The sequence below is a fragment of the Oryctolagus cuniculus genome, chromosome 3, assembly GCF_051225735.1.
Source record: "Oryctolagus cuniculus isolate XC-2025 breed Fujian yellow rabbit chromosome 3, ASM5122573v1, whole genome shotgun sequence".
Classification (NCBI taxonomy): Eukaryota; Metazoa; Chordata; class Mammalia; order Lagomorpha; family Leporidae; genus Oryctolagus; species Oryctolagus cuniculus.
The window spans coordinates 181,274,979-181,292,506 of NC_142869.1; the positions used below are offsets into that span (position 1 = coordinate 181,274,979).

Sequence of the window (17,528 nt, forward strand, 5' to 3'; positions counted from 1 at the left end):
CACAATGTCCATGGCACCATTCCCAGTAGAGAGGAATGAAAACAAATATAAATGTGCAGTATTAAAACATAATTGTATAAAATGACTGTAGTACAGAATGCACTACTATGTTAATTTCATAGCCGCCACCTATTGCATTATTAGGGTATCAAAAATTATACATGAATTTTCAACTCTGCAGAAGTGTCTGCGCCCCATATTGCTCAAGGGCCAACTGCAGAATACTTTGTGACAATTTCTATAATGGTTATCAGAAATAAGCTCCATGAAATCATAAAACCAAACCTACAGGATGGCAGAATCAGGGGGAAAAGTAGCATCAAAGAGGTGGACAGGGGCTGGCACTGTGGCAAAGCAGGTAAAGCCACCGCCTGTAGTGCTGGCATCCCATATGGGCACCGGTTCTTGTCCCGGCTGCTCCACTTCTGATCCAGCTCTCTGCTATGGCGTGGGAAAGAAGTAGAAAATGGCCCAAGTCCTTGGGCCCATGTATCTGCATGGGAGACCCAGAGGAAGCTTCTGGCTCCTCTCTTCAGATTGGTGCAGCTCCAGCCACTGCAGTCAATTGGGGAGTGAACCAGTGGATGGGAAATCTCTCTCTGCCTCTCCTTCTCTCTCTATGTAACTCTGATTTTCAAATAAATAAATGAATCTCTTTTAAAAAGAGGTGGATAAACTATGGGAGGATAGAAAAGTATATAAAAGTGTAGCATGTTCTGGAAAATATATGCAAATAAACAATAATTGAGGGAAAAAACATCCACAGGTGCAGAAAAAAGCTTTAATAAACATGTTTTATGTGTGTGGGCAAAGGTTACATGCAGAGAAGGGCTGACCTACTCTACAAAGGAATTTGGATTCTCCTCTTGTAGACATTGAATAGCATGTCATTAAAGCCATTATGGGAAATAAAACATCATCAGACTTCTGAGTTGAGAGCTGCCGAGGAAGCAGAACCCACAAGACTCTGATGTAACAACTGTGAGAAGAAAAAGAATGGGAGACATCAGCGGTAATGCCCAAGTTTCTGACTTGGGCAACTGGGCAAACAGTAATCTCCAAAGATAATCTGAGAAGAACCAGTGATTTTGTGTGCAAAAGGGGGAGATCATAGTTGCATATCAGGAGATGTGCGGTATGCCATTTTTGAGATCCTTGAAGGGCATGGAGGCAGTCATTTCTAGCTGGAAGGAAACTGGAGAAAAAGATGTGGAACTCAGATGCTACCTGCAGTCCAGTACTTATGGGTAGCTGCTTCAGGCTTTGGAAAGACGCTTTGCTCCTGAGAAGAGCTGTGGCAGGTGCTCAGCGTTTTTCTCACACTGACACAGGGTCGGGAAACACAGAATATCCCAGTCCACTGGCCAACACAGCTGCAGTAGAGTTAAACAGACTCTAGTGACCTAGACGTTGGGGTTCAGAGTGTCACATGGGGGACCATGGAGAAACAGGCAGGAAAGGGGCAATGTGACATGGGGGTCCTCTGCTAAAAAGGCAAAAGAGAACACACAAGTGGCACAGAAGTTAATTTGCCACTTGGAACATCCAGCTCCCATATCAGAGTGCTTGGTGTTTGTTGCAGCTACTGCCAATCCAGTTTTCTGTTGATATGCACCCTAACAGTCTCAAATGCTTTGGTTTCCACCCCCTAAATGAGGAACTTGGATTGAGTTAGAGGCTCTTGGCTTCGGCCCTGGTTCAGCTCTGGCTACTGCAAGCAGACTCATAGAATGACGGTCACTTTAAATAGCACTCTGACCTCAGAATCAGCACTCAAGGTATTCTGGTCTACAGAAAAAACCATGCACACACTTCAAGCATGGAAAGCCAAGACACTGTGGCATAAAATGCCCCACATGAACGATCTCTGTGAATGAGACCCCAACAGAAAGAAGTGGTCATCAAAGAAGGAGTTCTTTTCTCTGAAGGGAGGAGAGAACTTCCACTTTGCATATGGCCTTGTCTAAATACTTGACAGAGTTTGTGGACTCAAAAGGCTTCCACAGTCAAGGCAGCTCATGTGAAGAGCCTTGGGTTATCACTGACATTGTACATAAGAGTGTTAGTTGTTAAATAAACAGCAGGAGTCACTATGCACTAACTTCCCATGCAGGACCTCTGTCCTCAAAGAGTTGGATCATGAGAGTTAATACTAAAATTACTAAAATTGTTTGCAAAGATCTATCTTGTTTTAATGTATAAAGTGAAATATCTATGTCTCATAAGCTATAGTAATGTCTAAGGGCTTGCAAAAGATACACCTTTCTTGGGTTCTTCTTCAAAGTTACTTTTCGCAAAAAATATAAATTAAACCTCAGAAAGGTTTGCTTTTATTGAATTAAAAGGTATTTTCTTTATGTTAAAAACAATCCTATTGGTGTTCTATTGCACAGTACGGTAACAATATTTAACAATAACATATGGCACTTTTTTAAATAACTAGAAGAAAGACTTCTCAATGTTCACATTACAAAGAAATCTTGAGTATATGAACCAATGGATGCTAATTATCCTAATTTGATCATTAAAATGTATGCATGCATCAAAATACTATATTGTACCCCATAAATATGTATAATTTTTGTTTGTCAATAAATACAAATAAAAAAAGAAATGAATCAATAGATGGATGGATGATCTCTGTCTCTTTTTCTCTGCCTTTCAAATAAAATGAAAATTTTTTAAAAAGCCAAAATGGACAGAGAGTCAGTGAGATGGGAAAACATGTAAAACATACTGTGGAAAGAAAAAGACGTTTGGAGTTCCATCCCATGGGGAAGGAAGCAAACTCAGAGTGTCTGCAGACTTATAACAGGTTGGTTCTTGGATATCCTCTTAGCCTGGATGTTTATCCTCTTTTTCTAAAGCAAAATAAATACATAAATAAATAGGTATTGGCATAACTGGCACATACACCAGATCATATTGGTTCTCAAATCCATATATGCAGGTAAATTAATGGAATATGTGCATCTTTTCCTTTTAGGTCTCTTTCCAAACTACAAACACCTCTGTGGTCTTCTCTCACAGACTTATGCCCATTCCCTTTGTTTCCTCCCGCTGATACACTGTCTAGTGTGCCAGTGCCCTCTTAAAGGGTCAAATCTGCAATTATGAAAGAGTTATTTTTTCAATAAAAAGGCTCAACTGATCATTTACAGTTCTTTTTTTATGGACTCTTTCTTTTTTTTTAACTTTTATTTAGTAAATATATATTTCCAAAGTACAGTTTGTGGATTACTATGGTTTTCCACCCACCCCCATAACTTCCCTCCCACCCGCAACCCTCCATCTCACACTCCCTCTCCCATTCCATTCACATCAAGATTCATTTTCAATTATCTTTATATACAGAAGATCAATTTAGTATATATTAAGTAAAGATTTCATCAGTTTGCACCCACATAGAACATAAAGTGTAAAATACTGTTTCAGTACTAGTTATAGAATTCACATTGGACAGCACATTAAGGACAGAGATCCTACATGAGGAGTAAGTACACAGTGACTCCTGTTGTTGACTTAACAAATTGACACTCTTGTTTATGGCATCAGTAATCTCCCTAGGCTCTAGTCATGAGTTACCAAGGCTATGGAAGACTTTTGAGTTTGCCAACTTTGATCTTATTTAGACAAGGCCATGGTCAAAGTGGAAGTTCTCTCCTCCCTTCAGAAAAAGATATCTCCTTCTTTGATGGCCTGTTCTTTCCACTAGGTTCTCACTCACAGAGATATTTCATTTAGGTCTTCTTCTTTTTTTTTTCTCCAGAGTATTTTGGCTTTCCATGCCTAAAATACTCTCATGGGCTCTTCAGCCAGATCCGAATGCCTTAAGGGCTGATTCTGAGGCCAGAGTGCTATTTAGGACATCTGCCATTCTATGAGTCTGCTGTGTATCCCGTTTCCCATGTAGGATCATTCTCTCCCTTTTTTATTCTATCAGATAGTATTAGCAGACACTAGTCTTGTTTGTGTGATCCCTTTGACTCTTAGACCTATCAGTGTGATTGATCACTTGGACTAGTGAAATGGCATTGGTACATGCAACCTTGATGGGATTGTATTGGAATCCCCTGGCACATTTCTAACTCTACCATTTGGGGCAAGTCCGATTGAGCATGTCCCAAATTGTACATCTCCCCACTCTCTTATTCCCACTCTTATACTTAACAGGGATCACTTTTCAGTTAAATTTAAACACCTAGGAATAATTGTGTGCTGATTACAGAGTTCAACCAATAGTATTAACTAGAACAAAAAATACTAAAAGGGATAAAGTATTAAATTGTACATCAACAGTCAGGACAAGGGCTGATCAAGTCACTGTGTCCATTTCACTTCAAGATCACTAGCAAACAGGGAAATGCAAATCAAAACCACAATGAGGTTTCACCTCACCCCAGTTAGAATGGCTCACATTCAGAAATCTACCAACAACAGATGCTGGTGAGGATGTGGGGAAAAAGGGACACTAACCCACTGTTGGGGGGAATGCAAATTGGTTAAGCCACTATGGAAGTCAGTCTGGAGAGTCCTCAGAAACCTGAATATAACCATACCATTCAACCCAGCCATACCACTCCTTGGAATTTACCCAAAGGAAATTAAATAGGCAAACAAAAAAGCAGTCTGCACATTAATGTTTATTGCAGCTCCATTCACAATAGCTAAGACCTGGAACCAACCCAAATGCCCATCAACAGTAGACTGGATAAAGAAATTATGGGACATGTACTCTATAGAATACTATACAGCAGTCAAAAACAACGAAATCTGGTCATTTGCAACAAGATGGAGGAGTCTGGAAAACATCATGCTGAGTGAAATAAGCCAGCCCCAAAGGGACAAATGTCATATGTTCTCCCTGACTAACTGAGCACCAAAGGGGAAACCTGTTGAAGTGAAATGGACACTATGAGAAACAGTGACTTGATTAGCTCTTGTCCTGACTGTTGATGTTCAATGTAATACTTTATCCATTTTAGTAGTTTTTCTTTGTTTTGTTTGAGTACTATTGGTTGAACTCTGTGATTAACACAGAATTATTCTTAGGTGTTTAAATTTTAATGGAAAGGTGATCCCTGTTAAGTATAAGAGTGGGAATAAGAGAGGAAGAGATGTACAATTTGGGACATGCTCAATAGGACTTGCCCCAAATGGTGGAGTTAGAATCATGCCAGGGGATCCCAATTCAATCCCATCAAGGTGGCAGGTACCAATTCCATCTCACTAGTCCAAGTGATCAATTTCAGTTCACAATTGATCACACTGATAGGTCTAAGAGTCAAAGGGATCAAACAAAAAAGACTAATGTCTGCTAATACTAACTGATAGAATCAAAAAGGGAGAGAACGATCCATCATGGCAAGCGAGATACACAGCAGACTCATAGAATGGCAGATGTCCTAAATAGCACTCTGGCCTCAGAATCAGCCCTTAAGGCATTCGGATCTGGCTGAAGAGCCCATGAGAGTATTTTAGGCATGGAAAGCCAAGACACCCTGGGAAAAAAAAGAAGACCTAAATGAAATATCTCTGTGAGTAAGATCCCAGTGGAAAGAATGGGCCATCAAAGAAGGAGGTACCTTTCTCTGAAGGGAGGAGAGAACTTCCACTTTGACTATGACCCTTAGCAAATCTTTTAAATAAACTGGTGCTCTGTAATTAGGCGCATATACATTTATAATTGTTACATCTTCCTGTTGAATTGATCTCTTAATCATTATATAGTGCCCCTCTTTGTCTCTCTTCACAGTTTTTGTGGTAAAGTTTATTTTGTCTGATATTCAGATGGCTACACCCACTCTTTTTTTCATTTGAGTTGGCATGGTGTATCTTTTCCCAGCCTTTCACTTTCAGTCTGCATGAATCTTTGTTGGAAAGATGTGTTTCTTGTAAGCAGCAAATAGATGAGTTTTGTTCCTTAACCCATTCAGCAAATCTGTGTCTTTTAACTGAACAGTTCAGGCCATTAATGTTCAATGTGACTATTGATAAGTAGTAACTTTGCCCTGGCATTTGCCAAAGATATTTTGAAATATATGCTTTGAACTTCCTGTGATCTTTTGCTGTGAGGTTTCCTTCCTTTACCTTCTTTCATATTGATGACCATGTTTCTGTGTTTCTCTGTGTAACACATCTTTAAGCATCTTTTGCAGGGCTGGATGAGTGGCGACAAATTCTTTCAATTTCTGTTTGCTATGAAAAGTCTTTATTTCACCTTCATTCACAAATGATAGCTTTGCAGGATATAATATTCTGGGCTGGCAGTTTTTATCACTTAGTACCTGGGCTATGTCTCACCATTGCCTCCTAGCCTGTAGTGTTTCTGATGAGAAGTCTGCTGTGAGTCTAATTGGAGATCCTCTGAGAGTAATCTGACGTTTCTCTCTTGCACATTTTAGGATCTTTTCTTTATGTTTCACTGTGGTAAGTTTAATTACCACGTGTCATGGTGAGGATCTCTTTTGGTCATATTTACTAGGGGTTCTACGAGCTTCCTGTACTAGGATGTCTCTGTCCTTCTCCAAACCCAGGAAGTTCTCTGCAAGTATCTCACTAAAAAGGCCTTCTAATCCTTTCTCCCTCTCTATGCCTTCAGGAACTCCTAGAACCCGAATGTTGGGTTTTTTAATAGTATCCTGTAGATTCCCAACAATATTTTTTAGATTTCTAATATCCTCTTCTTTCCTTTGGTTTGACTGTATACTTTCCTGTGCTCTGTCTTCTAAGTCCGATATTCTCTCTTCTGCTTCACTGACTCTGTTTTTAAGGCTCTCTAATGTGTTTGGCATTTGATCTATTGAATTCTTCATTTCATTTTGACTTATCTTCACTATCACATTTTCCTGTTCTACTAGTTTCTGTGTTTCATTTTGATTCCTCCTTAAGATTTCATTTTCACGAGAGAGATTTTCTATCCTGTCGAGTAAGGATTTCTGTAGCTTAAGCATTTGTTTTTGAAAACTTCTAAATGTTCTTATCATAAATTTTTTGAAATCCATATCTTGCATTTCTTCCATTTCATCATCTTCATAATCTTCATAATCTTGGCTTGGGGTGTCCGGCATTTACAGTTCTTAAAGTCTGTCTTCAGCACTCACTGAGAATCAGGTAGTCTTCAAGTCAGTCACTTGTGTGATTCCCAGCAGTAGTTATTTCAGAACTCTTCTTTTTCAGGATCACTTCCAGCATTTGACCTAGGGTCAGGAGTAGTGTGTGTGTGTTTCTGCCTGCCAGAGGAAATGTCATATGAGGACATAGCAAGAAGTTGGCTGCCAACAACCCAGGAAGAGAGTCATCATCAGAAGCTGAATTTCCAACCCCTTATCATGGGCTTCCGGCCCCCAGAACTGTGAGAAAACAGATGCTGTAGTTTACGTCACTCAGACGATGGTATCTTATGTAGCAACCCAAGCAGACTAATGGAGTTGGTAAGATGTATGCTCTGCTCTGGGAGGCACTTTTAAATTGGCTTTGCCTTCTTATTACTGAGTTTTAGGTTTCTTTATACATTTTAGATATAAATTCTTGAGCAGACACGTGTTTTGAATCTATTTTCACCTATTCTGTGGCATACCTCAATTTTTACTTCTGATTGGTTTCTTTTCTAAGTGTCTACTTGTGTACCTATCACTCCCACTGGTCTAAAAGCTCTGAGAGGAAGGAGTGTAGTCTTTAACTGTAGACCTCTCCAGCAGCAAAAGCAGGTCTTAATACAAGTAAGACACACAATATACACTATTGGGTGGTTGGTTTAAATAAAGGATGAGTAGTGACGTGAAGGGACCAACACATTTAAAAGAGAAGTTGATGTCAGGCAAAGAGAGAGCAAAGTCAGCGCCAGCAGGCTGGGCTCTGTCCACTGGAGATGAACAGCAGTGTCACACAAGTGGGGGCTAGCATCACAGAGGTGGGAGCGGTCAGTACCCTACATGTAGCTCAGAGAGGGACCTCCCTCAGGGTTCGACAAGGGGGAGACCAGAGACAGGGGTGCTGTGGAGACTCAGCAAACTTCAACTCTCAGGTTAAGTCATTTTTTGCTCTGAATTCTAGAACCGTTATCTCCTGTATCACTGACCTCTGACCTCTGTTCTTGTTTCTCTGACAGATGACACCGCCCCATCATCCGACTGAACGACACCTTTGCTGGAGCGGTCCCACCAGTGAAGAAATCAGCAGATATATATTTTTCCAGCTCTAGGACTCCTTCTTGATTTTTCTCATTTGGTTTCTTTCTCTGCCTTCTCCACACACTTCAAGAGATCCTGAGCTGAACCACATCCCTTGGAAAGACATCATCATGAAGTATATCCTCCTCTGGGCTCTCTTGAACCTGCCTGGTGAGTGTCTGCACATTGGTCTCTTTCCTCCCCAAATAGAAATCCTGGGGAAAGCGTGGCAGATGTATCAAGACAGGAGACCCCGCCCCAGACTTCAAGTGTGGGGTTGGTTCTCTGCCCCTTGCCACTGTCACTGTCCCTGCCGTATTTGCTCCTGTGACACTGCCTACCTGACTCTCCTCAGCTTGATGGCATGTGCGGGCTTTTAGGAGAGCCGTGGACGCTGGGTGTTCCTTGTTTTATTTGCAGAGTGAATGGATGGTTTCCCTTCTTAGATTTCATTAGCATTTTATTATTCTTATAATGACACTTATATCATTCCAGCATACGTTGTTGTTGGGAGAAAGTATAAGAGCTTTTTTTAAAGATTTTTTATTTATTTATTTGAGAGGTAGAGTTACAGACAGTGAGAGGGAGAGACAGAGAGAAAGGTCTTCCATCGCTGGTTCATTCCCCAAATGGCTACAACGGCCAGAGCTGCACCGACCTGAAGCCAGGAGCCAGAGCCTCTTCCAGGTCTCCCACATGGGCACAGGGGTTCAAGGACTTGGGCCATCTTCTGCTGCTTTCCCAGGCCATCACAGAGAGCTGGATCAGAAGAGGAGCAGCCGGGATTAGAACTGGCGCCCATATGGGATGCCAGTGCTGCAAGTGGATAATTAACCCACTGTGCCACAGCACCAGCCCCGAGAAAGTATAAGACTATTTAAAATATTTTAAAGTTGTAAAATTTTTAAAAAATGAGTGGATTTACCACACTATTCACGGAATTGTGGAAGGTATTTAAGAAACCTTGTGTTTCAATTTGAAGAATATTTATTGCCAAACTTCAAGGAGTAAACATCACTTTCTTCATGTTCTACGAAGACAGTGAAGTAAGTCCTTTTATAGATTTAGTTTTTAGATAAAAGTGCTAGAGAAGAGAGAGGGAATTAAATTAAAATATTTCCTTTGTTTTTTCTAGTGATTACTGAAAAATCTCACAATGTCTTGTCTCTGCCTCTCTTTCCAGTTTCCTTTGCCTTTAATCCAGATTATACAACTGGCTTCACTCCACCCTACTTGGTCTACTTGAAGTCTGACTACTTGCCCTGCACCGGGGTCCTGATCCACCCACTTTGGGTGCTCACAGCCGCACACTGCAACCTACCGTGAGTCTTAAGCCTTCAAAGCCACTCTGAGTTCACAGGTGGGACACACACTTGACCCTTGCCTGCAGCCATCTCCCAATTACAGGGGATTCAGAACACTTTTGGGGGGACACCCAGTGGCAGAGAAAACGTCTGTTGGGAGGGTGAAGAGCCATGACAATGAAGATGCCATCTACAAAGATTCCTCTGAACATCCATGTTGTTCCAGGAAGCTTCAGGTGATGTTGGGGCTTACAATCCCAGCAGACACGGAAGAAAGTGATGTGCAAGTCGTTGGCTATGAGAAGATGATCCACCACCCATATTTCTCAGTTTCTTCTTCTGACTATGACCTCATGTTGATCAAGCTGAACAGAGTGATTGAACCCAGTGATTATGTGAACGTGGTCAACTTGCCCTACCGACTTGCCCCTGTGAATACCATGTGCACTGTCTCCACCTGGGCCTACAACATATGTGACGAATGTGAGTGCAAGGTGTTCCATGTGTCTGTTGACTTTGAGATGATGTTTCCCAGAATTGAAACATGCTTCTAGTGTCTTCTGAACTCATTTTTTTATTTTTATTTTTTATTTATTTATTTTTTTGACAGGCAGAGTGGACAGTGAGAGAGAGAGACAGAGAGAAAGGTCTTCCTTTTGCCGTTGGTTCACCCTCCAATGGCCGCCGCGGCCGGCGCGCTGCAGCTGGTGCACTGCGCTGATCCGATGGCAGGAGCCAGGTACTTCTCCTGGTCTCCCATGGGGTGCAGGGCCCAAGTACTTGGGCCATCCTCCACTGCACTCCTGGGCCACAGCAGAGAGCTGGCCTGGAAGAGGGGCAACCGGGACAGAATCCGGCACCCCGACTGGGACTAGAACCTGGTGTGCCGGCGCCGCAAGGCAGAGGATTAGCCTAGTGAGCCGCGGCGCCGGCCCTGAACTCATTTTTAAAAAGATTTATTTACGTAAAGGCAGAGTTATAGAGTCTTCCATTTGCTGGTTCACTCCCCCAGCAGCTGCAATGGCCAGTGCTGTGCCAGGCCAAAGCCAGGAACCAGGAGTTTCATCCGGGTCTCCCATGTGGGTATGGAACCCAAACAGTTGGGCCATCTTCCACTGCTTTTCCAGGCACAGAGAGTGGAACAGTAAGGACTCGACCAGCACCCATTTGGGATGCCAGCGTCGCAAGCAGCAGCTTAATTCAGTACAGCACAAGACCAGCCCCAATCTTCTGTACTCTTAGCTTCTGAAATTCCACCCAGCAAGGCTGTCTTCTAATATCTTCAATCACCTTTCTCATCTGTTTTCTCTTTTCTTGTGCACCATTGAGAGAAACCTTCGAATGTGTTTCCCCATAGTAGCTTTCTGTCTTCTTTGATTCCGTGGATGTTGGAAGTGGTTCCAGTGGAAACAAGCCTTTTGTATTCTGTTACTAGTTTGCTGTGAGACACCAGGTTATTTTCAGCTGGGGCATCACTTTCCTTGACTCTCAAATGAGACGCAATGCTATATCAGGTGTTTTCAAGCGATTTCAAGCAATAAATCAGCTAAAAGCCCATAAGAATCAAGAAATAAATATTAACTTACTACACCTAAGAAATACATACTATTGTGTTAAATCAGAATTGCCTTTTGAAAGATTGCAGCAGGGATACCTAGTTAAAAGCAGAGGAAAAATATTTTTGAAACAAACATTTTAAAACTCTATATGCTTGTGTGTATGTGTTTTTGAAGGAGAGAAAAAGAAAGTATGCTCCCATTCACTGATTCACTTCCCTAAATACCCACAGCAGCCAGGACTGAGCAAGAATGAAGCCAAACCTGGGAACGAGTCTGGGTCTCCCCCATGAGTGTTAGGGAGCAAACTACACAGCAACCACCTGCTGCACCCCGTGCCTGCATTAGAAGGAAGCTGGAGACAGGACAGAGCCAGGACTCAACCCAAGCACGCCCGCAGGGGACATGGGCATGCCAAGCCGCGTCTGAACTGCCAAGCCAAACCCCAAGAGTTTTGAGTCAACACACTCCACATTATTTATTTATTCAGAAAACAGACAACTGGGCACTTGTTTGTGTCCTGACTGCTCTGCGTCTGATCCAACTTCCTGCTATTGCATATGGCAGGCAGCAGAAGGTGGCCCAGGCAGTTGGGCCCCTGTCACCCATGTGAGAGACCCAGATGTCGTTCTAGGCTCCTGACTTCAACCGGATCCAGTCCAGGACATTTAGAGAGGGAACCAGCAGATGGATGCTTTCACTCTGAGTGTCTCTCCTTCTTTCTCTGTCATTTTGTCTTTTAAATACAAATAAATAAATCTTAAAACTGACAAGAGATTACCATTATCATTGCTAGTAAAGTTTTCTATATATAATTTGAAAATATTTAACAAGATACTAAGCTTTCTCCTATGTCTCTAATTGCAAATCTCATGAACAGACTTTGAGCAACATAAGATAGCTTTGCTTTCTAAGTCCCTGTCTGCCTGCCACCTCATCTCAAAGTGCTTATACAATCCCTAATTAACTGCCTGTAGCTGTCAATTGTTAATAGTGAGTATTAGGGGAGAGAAGTTGATTAGCTATCACCAAGATAGAATAATGATGTGTTCCTTATGAAGATTTATGAGTGCAACTTTATTCATGAGTAAGTTTATTTGAGTATGCAAGTGTCATTCATCACACAACTGACACCATTGTATGGAAAAGAGACTGATTTTTCATCAGCCTTTTAGATCCATCCCTCTCTACTTTCTATAGCAGCCAGGGCAGTTCTACACTTTGCCAATTTTTTGTTAACTACTATTTAGCTAAGGCTTCAGAACTTGGGGGGTACATTTTCTTTATTACATCAAGAAGTAGAAATTATTTGTCCTTTGTAGGTCATTTAATTTTTTTTGCTTTGTTTTGTTTTTCTACTTAGCAATGTTTGGTTCCTCTGGGTTATGCCACTTGAGTCAAAAAGAGATGTGGCTATAAAAAAATCACAACTTATTTTGATCTGGTTCAGTTAAATAAACATTTCCTAAAGAACTACTGCCTAAAGAAATGTAGAATTATGAAATTATTTCTGGATTAGAAAATAAATATATAAATATATATTTATATATAAATAATATATAAAATATATTACTTAATATATTTTGTAAATAATATATAATTATATATAATTATATTTATATATAAATAATATATATTTTATACATTATATAATGTATATTTATATAAATAAATAAAATATAAATAAATGAATAATAATATGTTAAAATAAACACACACCTTCAGTAGAGAAAACAAAATGACACAACATTATTGATGCAACTTGGTTCTTGTTTTCTCCATTTTCTTTCAGAATGGAATATCTGCCATTTGAAACTTTTCATGGATATACACAGTTCACAGTATTTTTAGACCATACCAAGGAAAGAATTTAAATTAGGAATCAGATACTCAACTTTTTAAAAAAGTTTTATTTTATTTATTGATTTGAAAGGCAGAGAGGCACACAGAGAGAAAGAAGGAGAAAGAAGTCCACTCCACAATGCCTACGACAGGAAGGCTGGGCCAGGCTGGAACCAGGAGCCAGGAACTGAATCCAGGTCTCTCATGGAGGCAGCAGGTTCTAAGTCCTTGAACTACCATCTGCTGCCTCTCCTGGTTTTCATCAGCAGGAAGCTGGAGTCAGGAGTGGATTCAACCCCAGGCACTCTGATATGGGATGAAAGTGTCCCAAGTGACAGTTTAACTACTGTGCCAAATGCCTGCCCCAGTACACTCAATTTTAAATTGTAGTTTTTTGCCACTTACTAGTTACACAGTCTTAAGAAAATTGATTTTTGAGATTTTTTAAATGAATACTTATATTTTTGACCTAAGAAATGAAAAGCTAAGTTGGATATCTCCAATTTCCTTCAAACTCTGACTTCCATGTCAAAGGAAAGTCTTTAAATGTGTAAATGACTGGAAAAAATCGAAGCAATTTGTTTCATGTTCTTTCAGGAACGTCTCATGTTTACATATAACTTCAACAACTTTAATGACTTTCGTAAGGAAACGGACACTGGTATCCTAAGAAATTGCTAATCTGATAACCTCCAGTGTCCTGCGTGTCCTAACTGCCGGTTCTGATCTTTCTCTGTGTCTGGTCTCTTTTCCTTTCTGACAAAAGAAGGAAAACAAGGAGACAGGGAAGATTTGTTCCCTAAGAGAATTCTTAAAGAAGGTCAATTTCTCTTCTTCTTATAGCCAAGGAGCCTGACTCGCTGCAGAACGTGAACGTCTCGGTTATCTCCAAATCGGAGTGTCGCGATGCCTATAAGTCTCACAAGATCACGGAAGGCATGTTTTGTGTGGGCATTGTGCCAGGAAGGAGGCTGCCCTGCAAGGTAACAGCCCCGTTCCTTGATGTCCTCCTTTTGTTCCTCCTACCTTTTGCCAGAAAGGTGATCTACTTTCCAATTTCCTGGCAGGAAGTCTCAGCTGCCCCCGCAGTCTGCAATGGGGTACTTCATGGAATCCTGACTTACGCAGATGGATGTATTTTGAGAGCTGATGTTGGCATCTATACCAACATCTTTCACTACATGACCTGGATTAGGAACACAATCCACAGCAACTGAGCTCCCAAGCAGGAATTCTGGGCCCTGCAGCACCCTGTCATGGCCAGCCTAGAATTCAACTTGGTGGGTGCCAACTTGAATTAAACTAAATTGGACCATGAGTGTCTGTCTCACTTCTGTTGAAGAGAATGCTGATTGAGCATGGCTCATTACATTCCTTTGTAAATGAAGATGAGAAACAAAACTCCTTGGACGTGGCATTTTATGACGTGAGGATTTTATTCTAACAAATTGACAACTGGCATATGGTGGGGACAGGGGGAGGGAAGCCCACTCCATAGCTGTTCTGGCTGCCAAACCTCCTATTATTTGCACTAAATTAGACAACATGTGTTTTGGGTGACTTAAATGCATGTGTTTGGAAAAGGAAGTCTGCCAAGGAGTGACCCACACAGAAGCACAGATCGGGGAAAGGATTTAAGGGTGGAGACTGTGGGAGGTATTGCACTTGGTATTTCCTTGTCCAGGCAACTCTCAACGGGTATAGATAGATTCTTGTCACTCATTTTGCAGGATTCTGGATGCCAGCTTGAGACATGATCAGTTAATAACTGAGGAGCCTATGACATAGCGGACAAAAACAGGGCGTTGAGGACAGACTCCCATAACACACGTTTGCTCTGTGTATTCACACTTGTAATCCAGCTGCCCCAGGATTCCACCCTCCGGATTGTCGTTGTAGCATTTTTCTTCCTTCCTTCCTCCTAGTTTCACCTTACTTCTGCAACTTCAGTCCCCACCAGAGAATTTTAGCTGACGCTTTTAAAAGAGGAGTTTCTTTTGGGTGAGGGCTAAACATAGAGAAACAAAGGATTTCAGGTGGTGGCTGCTGCCCATGGAGTGCAGGAGACGTTCAGCCCAGTGCAGGGAGAAGGGACGTCCTCAAAAGAAGCACGTGCAAAGCCTCAGTAAATTCTGTTCTCACAAGGGCTCTGCAATCACCAGACGAGTCAACCCTGTCGCTCCCCCTCTTCGTGGAGGAACGACACAGGACCCTGCGCTGTTCTTTTGTCTGCTCGGCCCTCCCCGGGTTTGCTGCTGGTTCTTCCCGGGTTGGCTACTATCCCTTCCACCTCCGTGGAAGGGCAGTTCCCCCTGGCCGCATTCCCCACTTCCGCAGGGGAGCGGCACACCGCCGGCCGGCTCTACTTGGGGGCTGCACAGGTGTTCCTTCAGCTAGATGTTCCCTATAGATGTTCCCGGTGCATGCCGTCTCTCTCCTCCTTTATAGTCCTCCTCTGCCAATCCCAACTCGGCTGCCCACACGCCGAGTACGCTGCTCTCCAATCAGGATCAAGTCCTACAGTTTATTGGTTGAACTGGAGGCAGCTGTGCGGAAGCTGTTTACTTCTCTCCCAGCGCCATATTGTAGGAGAGCAGATGCATAGAATAAGTCTTAATTCCAGTAACTTAGTCTAGTCCGAGCTGCTCCCCACAGAGGAGAGCAGATGCATAGAATAAGTCTTAATTCCAGTAACTTAGTCTAGTCCGGATTGCTCCCCACAAACCCTAACCCACAGTGCTGGTATTTTGTGTCGCAAAGATTAAGTGTAATTGTGAGATCTACGACTTGCTTATTATGTTAACTGAAATTTTAGTTATGGGAGAGATGAAGAGCATTAAGTAGGGCATCTCGCCTTTGAAGACTTTTCCTTGACTGAGTTTGTACTGGTTTCAGAAAGACCATATTGATATCATGTAAGGCCAGCTAATTTTGGTGATAAACTTAAAGCATCGGCACCACCCACGGGCCTCACTGCCAGCACCGGAGGTGACTTCCTTGGCTGCAAACACGTGCATTTTGTGTGTAATAATAAGACATTTTGGTAGTTTGAGAATGCCAGGACAGTGATGATGCCACAACAAAGCAAGTCCCAGTCCAGAATGTGTCTTCATATTTTTTTTTTTTTTTGACAGGCAGAGTGGACAGTGAGAGAGAGAGACAGAGAGAAAGGTCTTCCTTTGCCGTTGGTTCACCCTCCAATGGCCGCCGCGGCCAGCGCGCTGCGGCCGGCGGACCACACTGATCCGATGGCAGGAGCCAGGAGCCAGGTGCTTTTCCTGGTCTCCCATGGGGTGCAGGGCCCAAGCACTTGGGCCATCCTCCACTGCACTCCCTGGCCACAGCAGAGAGCTGGCCTGGAAGAGGGGCAAACGGGACAGAATCCAGCGCCCCGACCGGGACTAGAACCCGGTGTGCCGGCGCCGCTAGGCAGAGGATTAGCCTAGTGAGCCGCGGCGCCGGCCCGTGTCTTTTCATATTTCAAAGATACTTCCTCTGTGATGGAAGGGGACTGTCTATTACCACCTGGCTGATGGGACACCTTGAAGACTGTAATATATCCATTCTATATTGAGCTGAGTTTGGGCATTCACACTGGCAAATTGGGTTTACAACAGTGGCAGTAGTCAGGTTAGATGTACAGTAAGCCTGAGCTATCCAGGACAGGTATACCCATATTTGACCCCATTATTCACTTTGTTTATGAAGCCATCAGACAAACATTCAGAAAGATGAAGGAAGACTTCAGACCAAATCATCCTGTCCATGTGATTTTTAAACTCTTCTGAAGAAGAGCATTTTAGTGAGAATTCTCATGGAGAACAATTATTCTCCTACTCTAGCCTCGCCCTGAAAAAAATCTCATTGCGTTAGGTGATACTTCTCCCCAAGAGTTAATTCTCCACCCTCCCATCTTGTTCCTTCTCAGTGCCGATCAGAGCAGAGCAGCACACACTTTCAAGAAAGCCATATGAATTGTTAACCTCAGGAAAGAGAACAATCAGATATCCTGACTGAACTGTCTCCTAAGAGTTCTCTTAGATTCCCTCAGGGCACCTTTTGCTATCTCAGCAGTACACTTGTCATTGGTACAAATAGATCAAACAAAGCCCTGCAAAAATTCAATGCTCAGCCTTGCAAACACTAGGGAAATGCAAATCCAAATCACCTCACCTCACTCCTGCTGTATTAGCTATTAAGGAAAAGAAGAAAGATAACAAGCATTGGCAAGAATGTGAAGAAAAGAAAGCACTTGTGCACTGTTAGCAGGCATATAAAACATTTTCAATTATGGAAAACAGTGTAGAGGTTCATAATCTTGATGTGAAAGGAATGGGAGAGGGAGCAGGAGATGGGAGGGTTGCGGGTGAGAGGGAAGTTATACGGGGGGGAAAAGCCACTGTAATCCAAAAGCTGTACATTGGAAATTTATATTTGTTAAATAAAAGTTAAAAAAAACTGAAAAAAAAAAACTTAAAACAACCACATAACCCAGAATTCCCACTTATGGGTAAATAGCCAAAAAAATGAAATTAGCATCTAGACAGATGACTGCATCCTGATATTCATTGCAGCATTGTTCCCCATAGCCAAGATATGGACACGATCTAAATTTCCATCACACATATACACACATATGAGTGCACTGGAACATT

At 42.2% G+C, this 17,528-nt stretch overlaps 1 protein-coding gene across 1 annotated transcript; it reads left to right on the forward strand.

The window, feature by feature from the left end:
* Nucleotides 1–8,110: 8,110 nt before the first annotated feature.
* Nucleotides 8,111–17,323, forward strand: PRSS58 (serine protease 58). The gene is made up of 5 exons (XM_008248866.5): nt 8,111–8,342; nt 9,355–9,493; nt 9,702–9,958; nt 13,717–13,856; nt 13,941–17,323. The coding sequence occupies exons 1-5, from the start codon at nt 8,303–8,305 to the stop codon at nt 14,088–14,090; spliced, it is 726 nt and encodes a 241-aa protein (XP_008247088.2). The 5' UTR covers nt 8,111–8,302; the 3' UTR covers nt 14,091–17,323.
* Nucleotides 17,324–17,528: the final 205 nt, after the last annotated feature.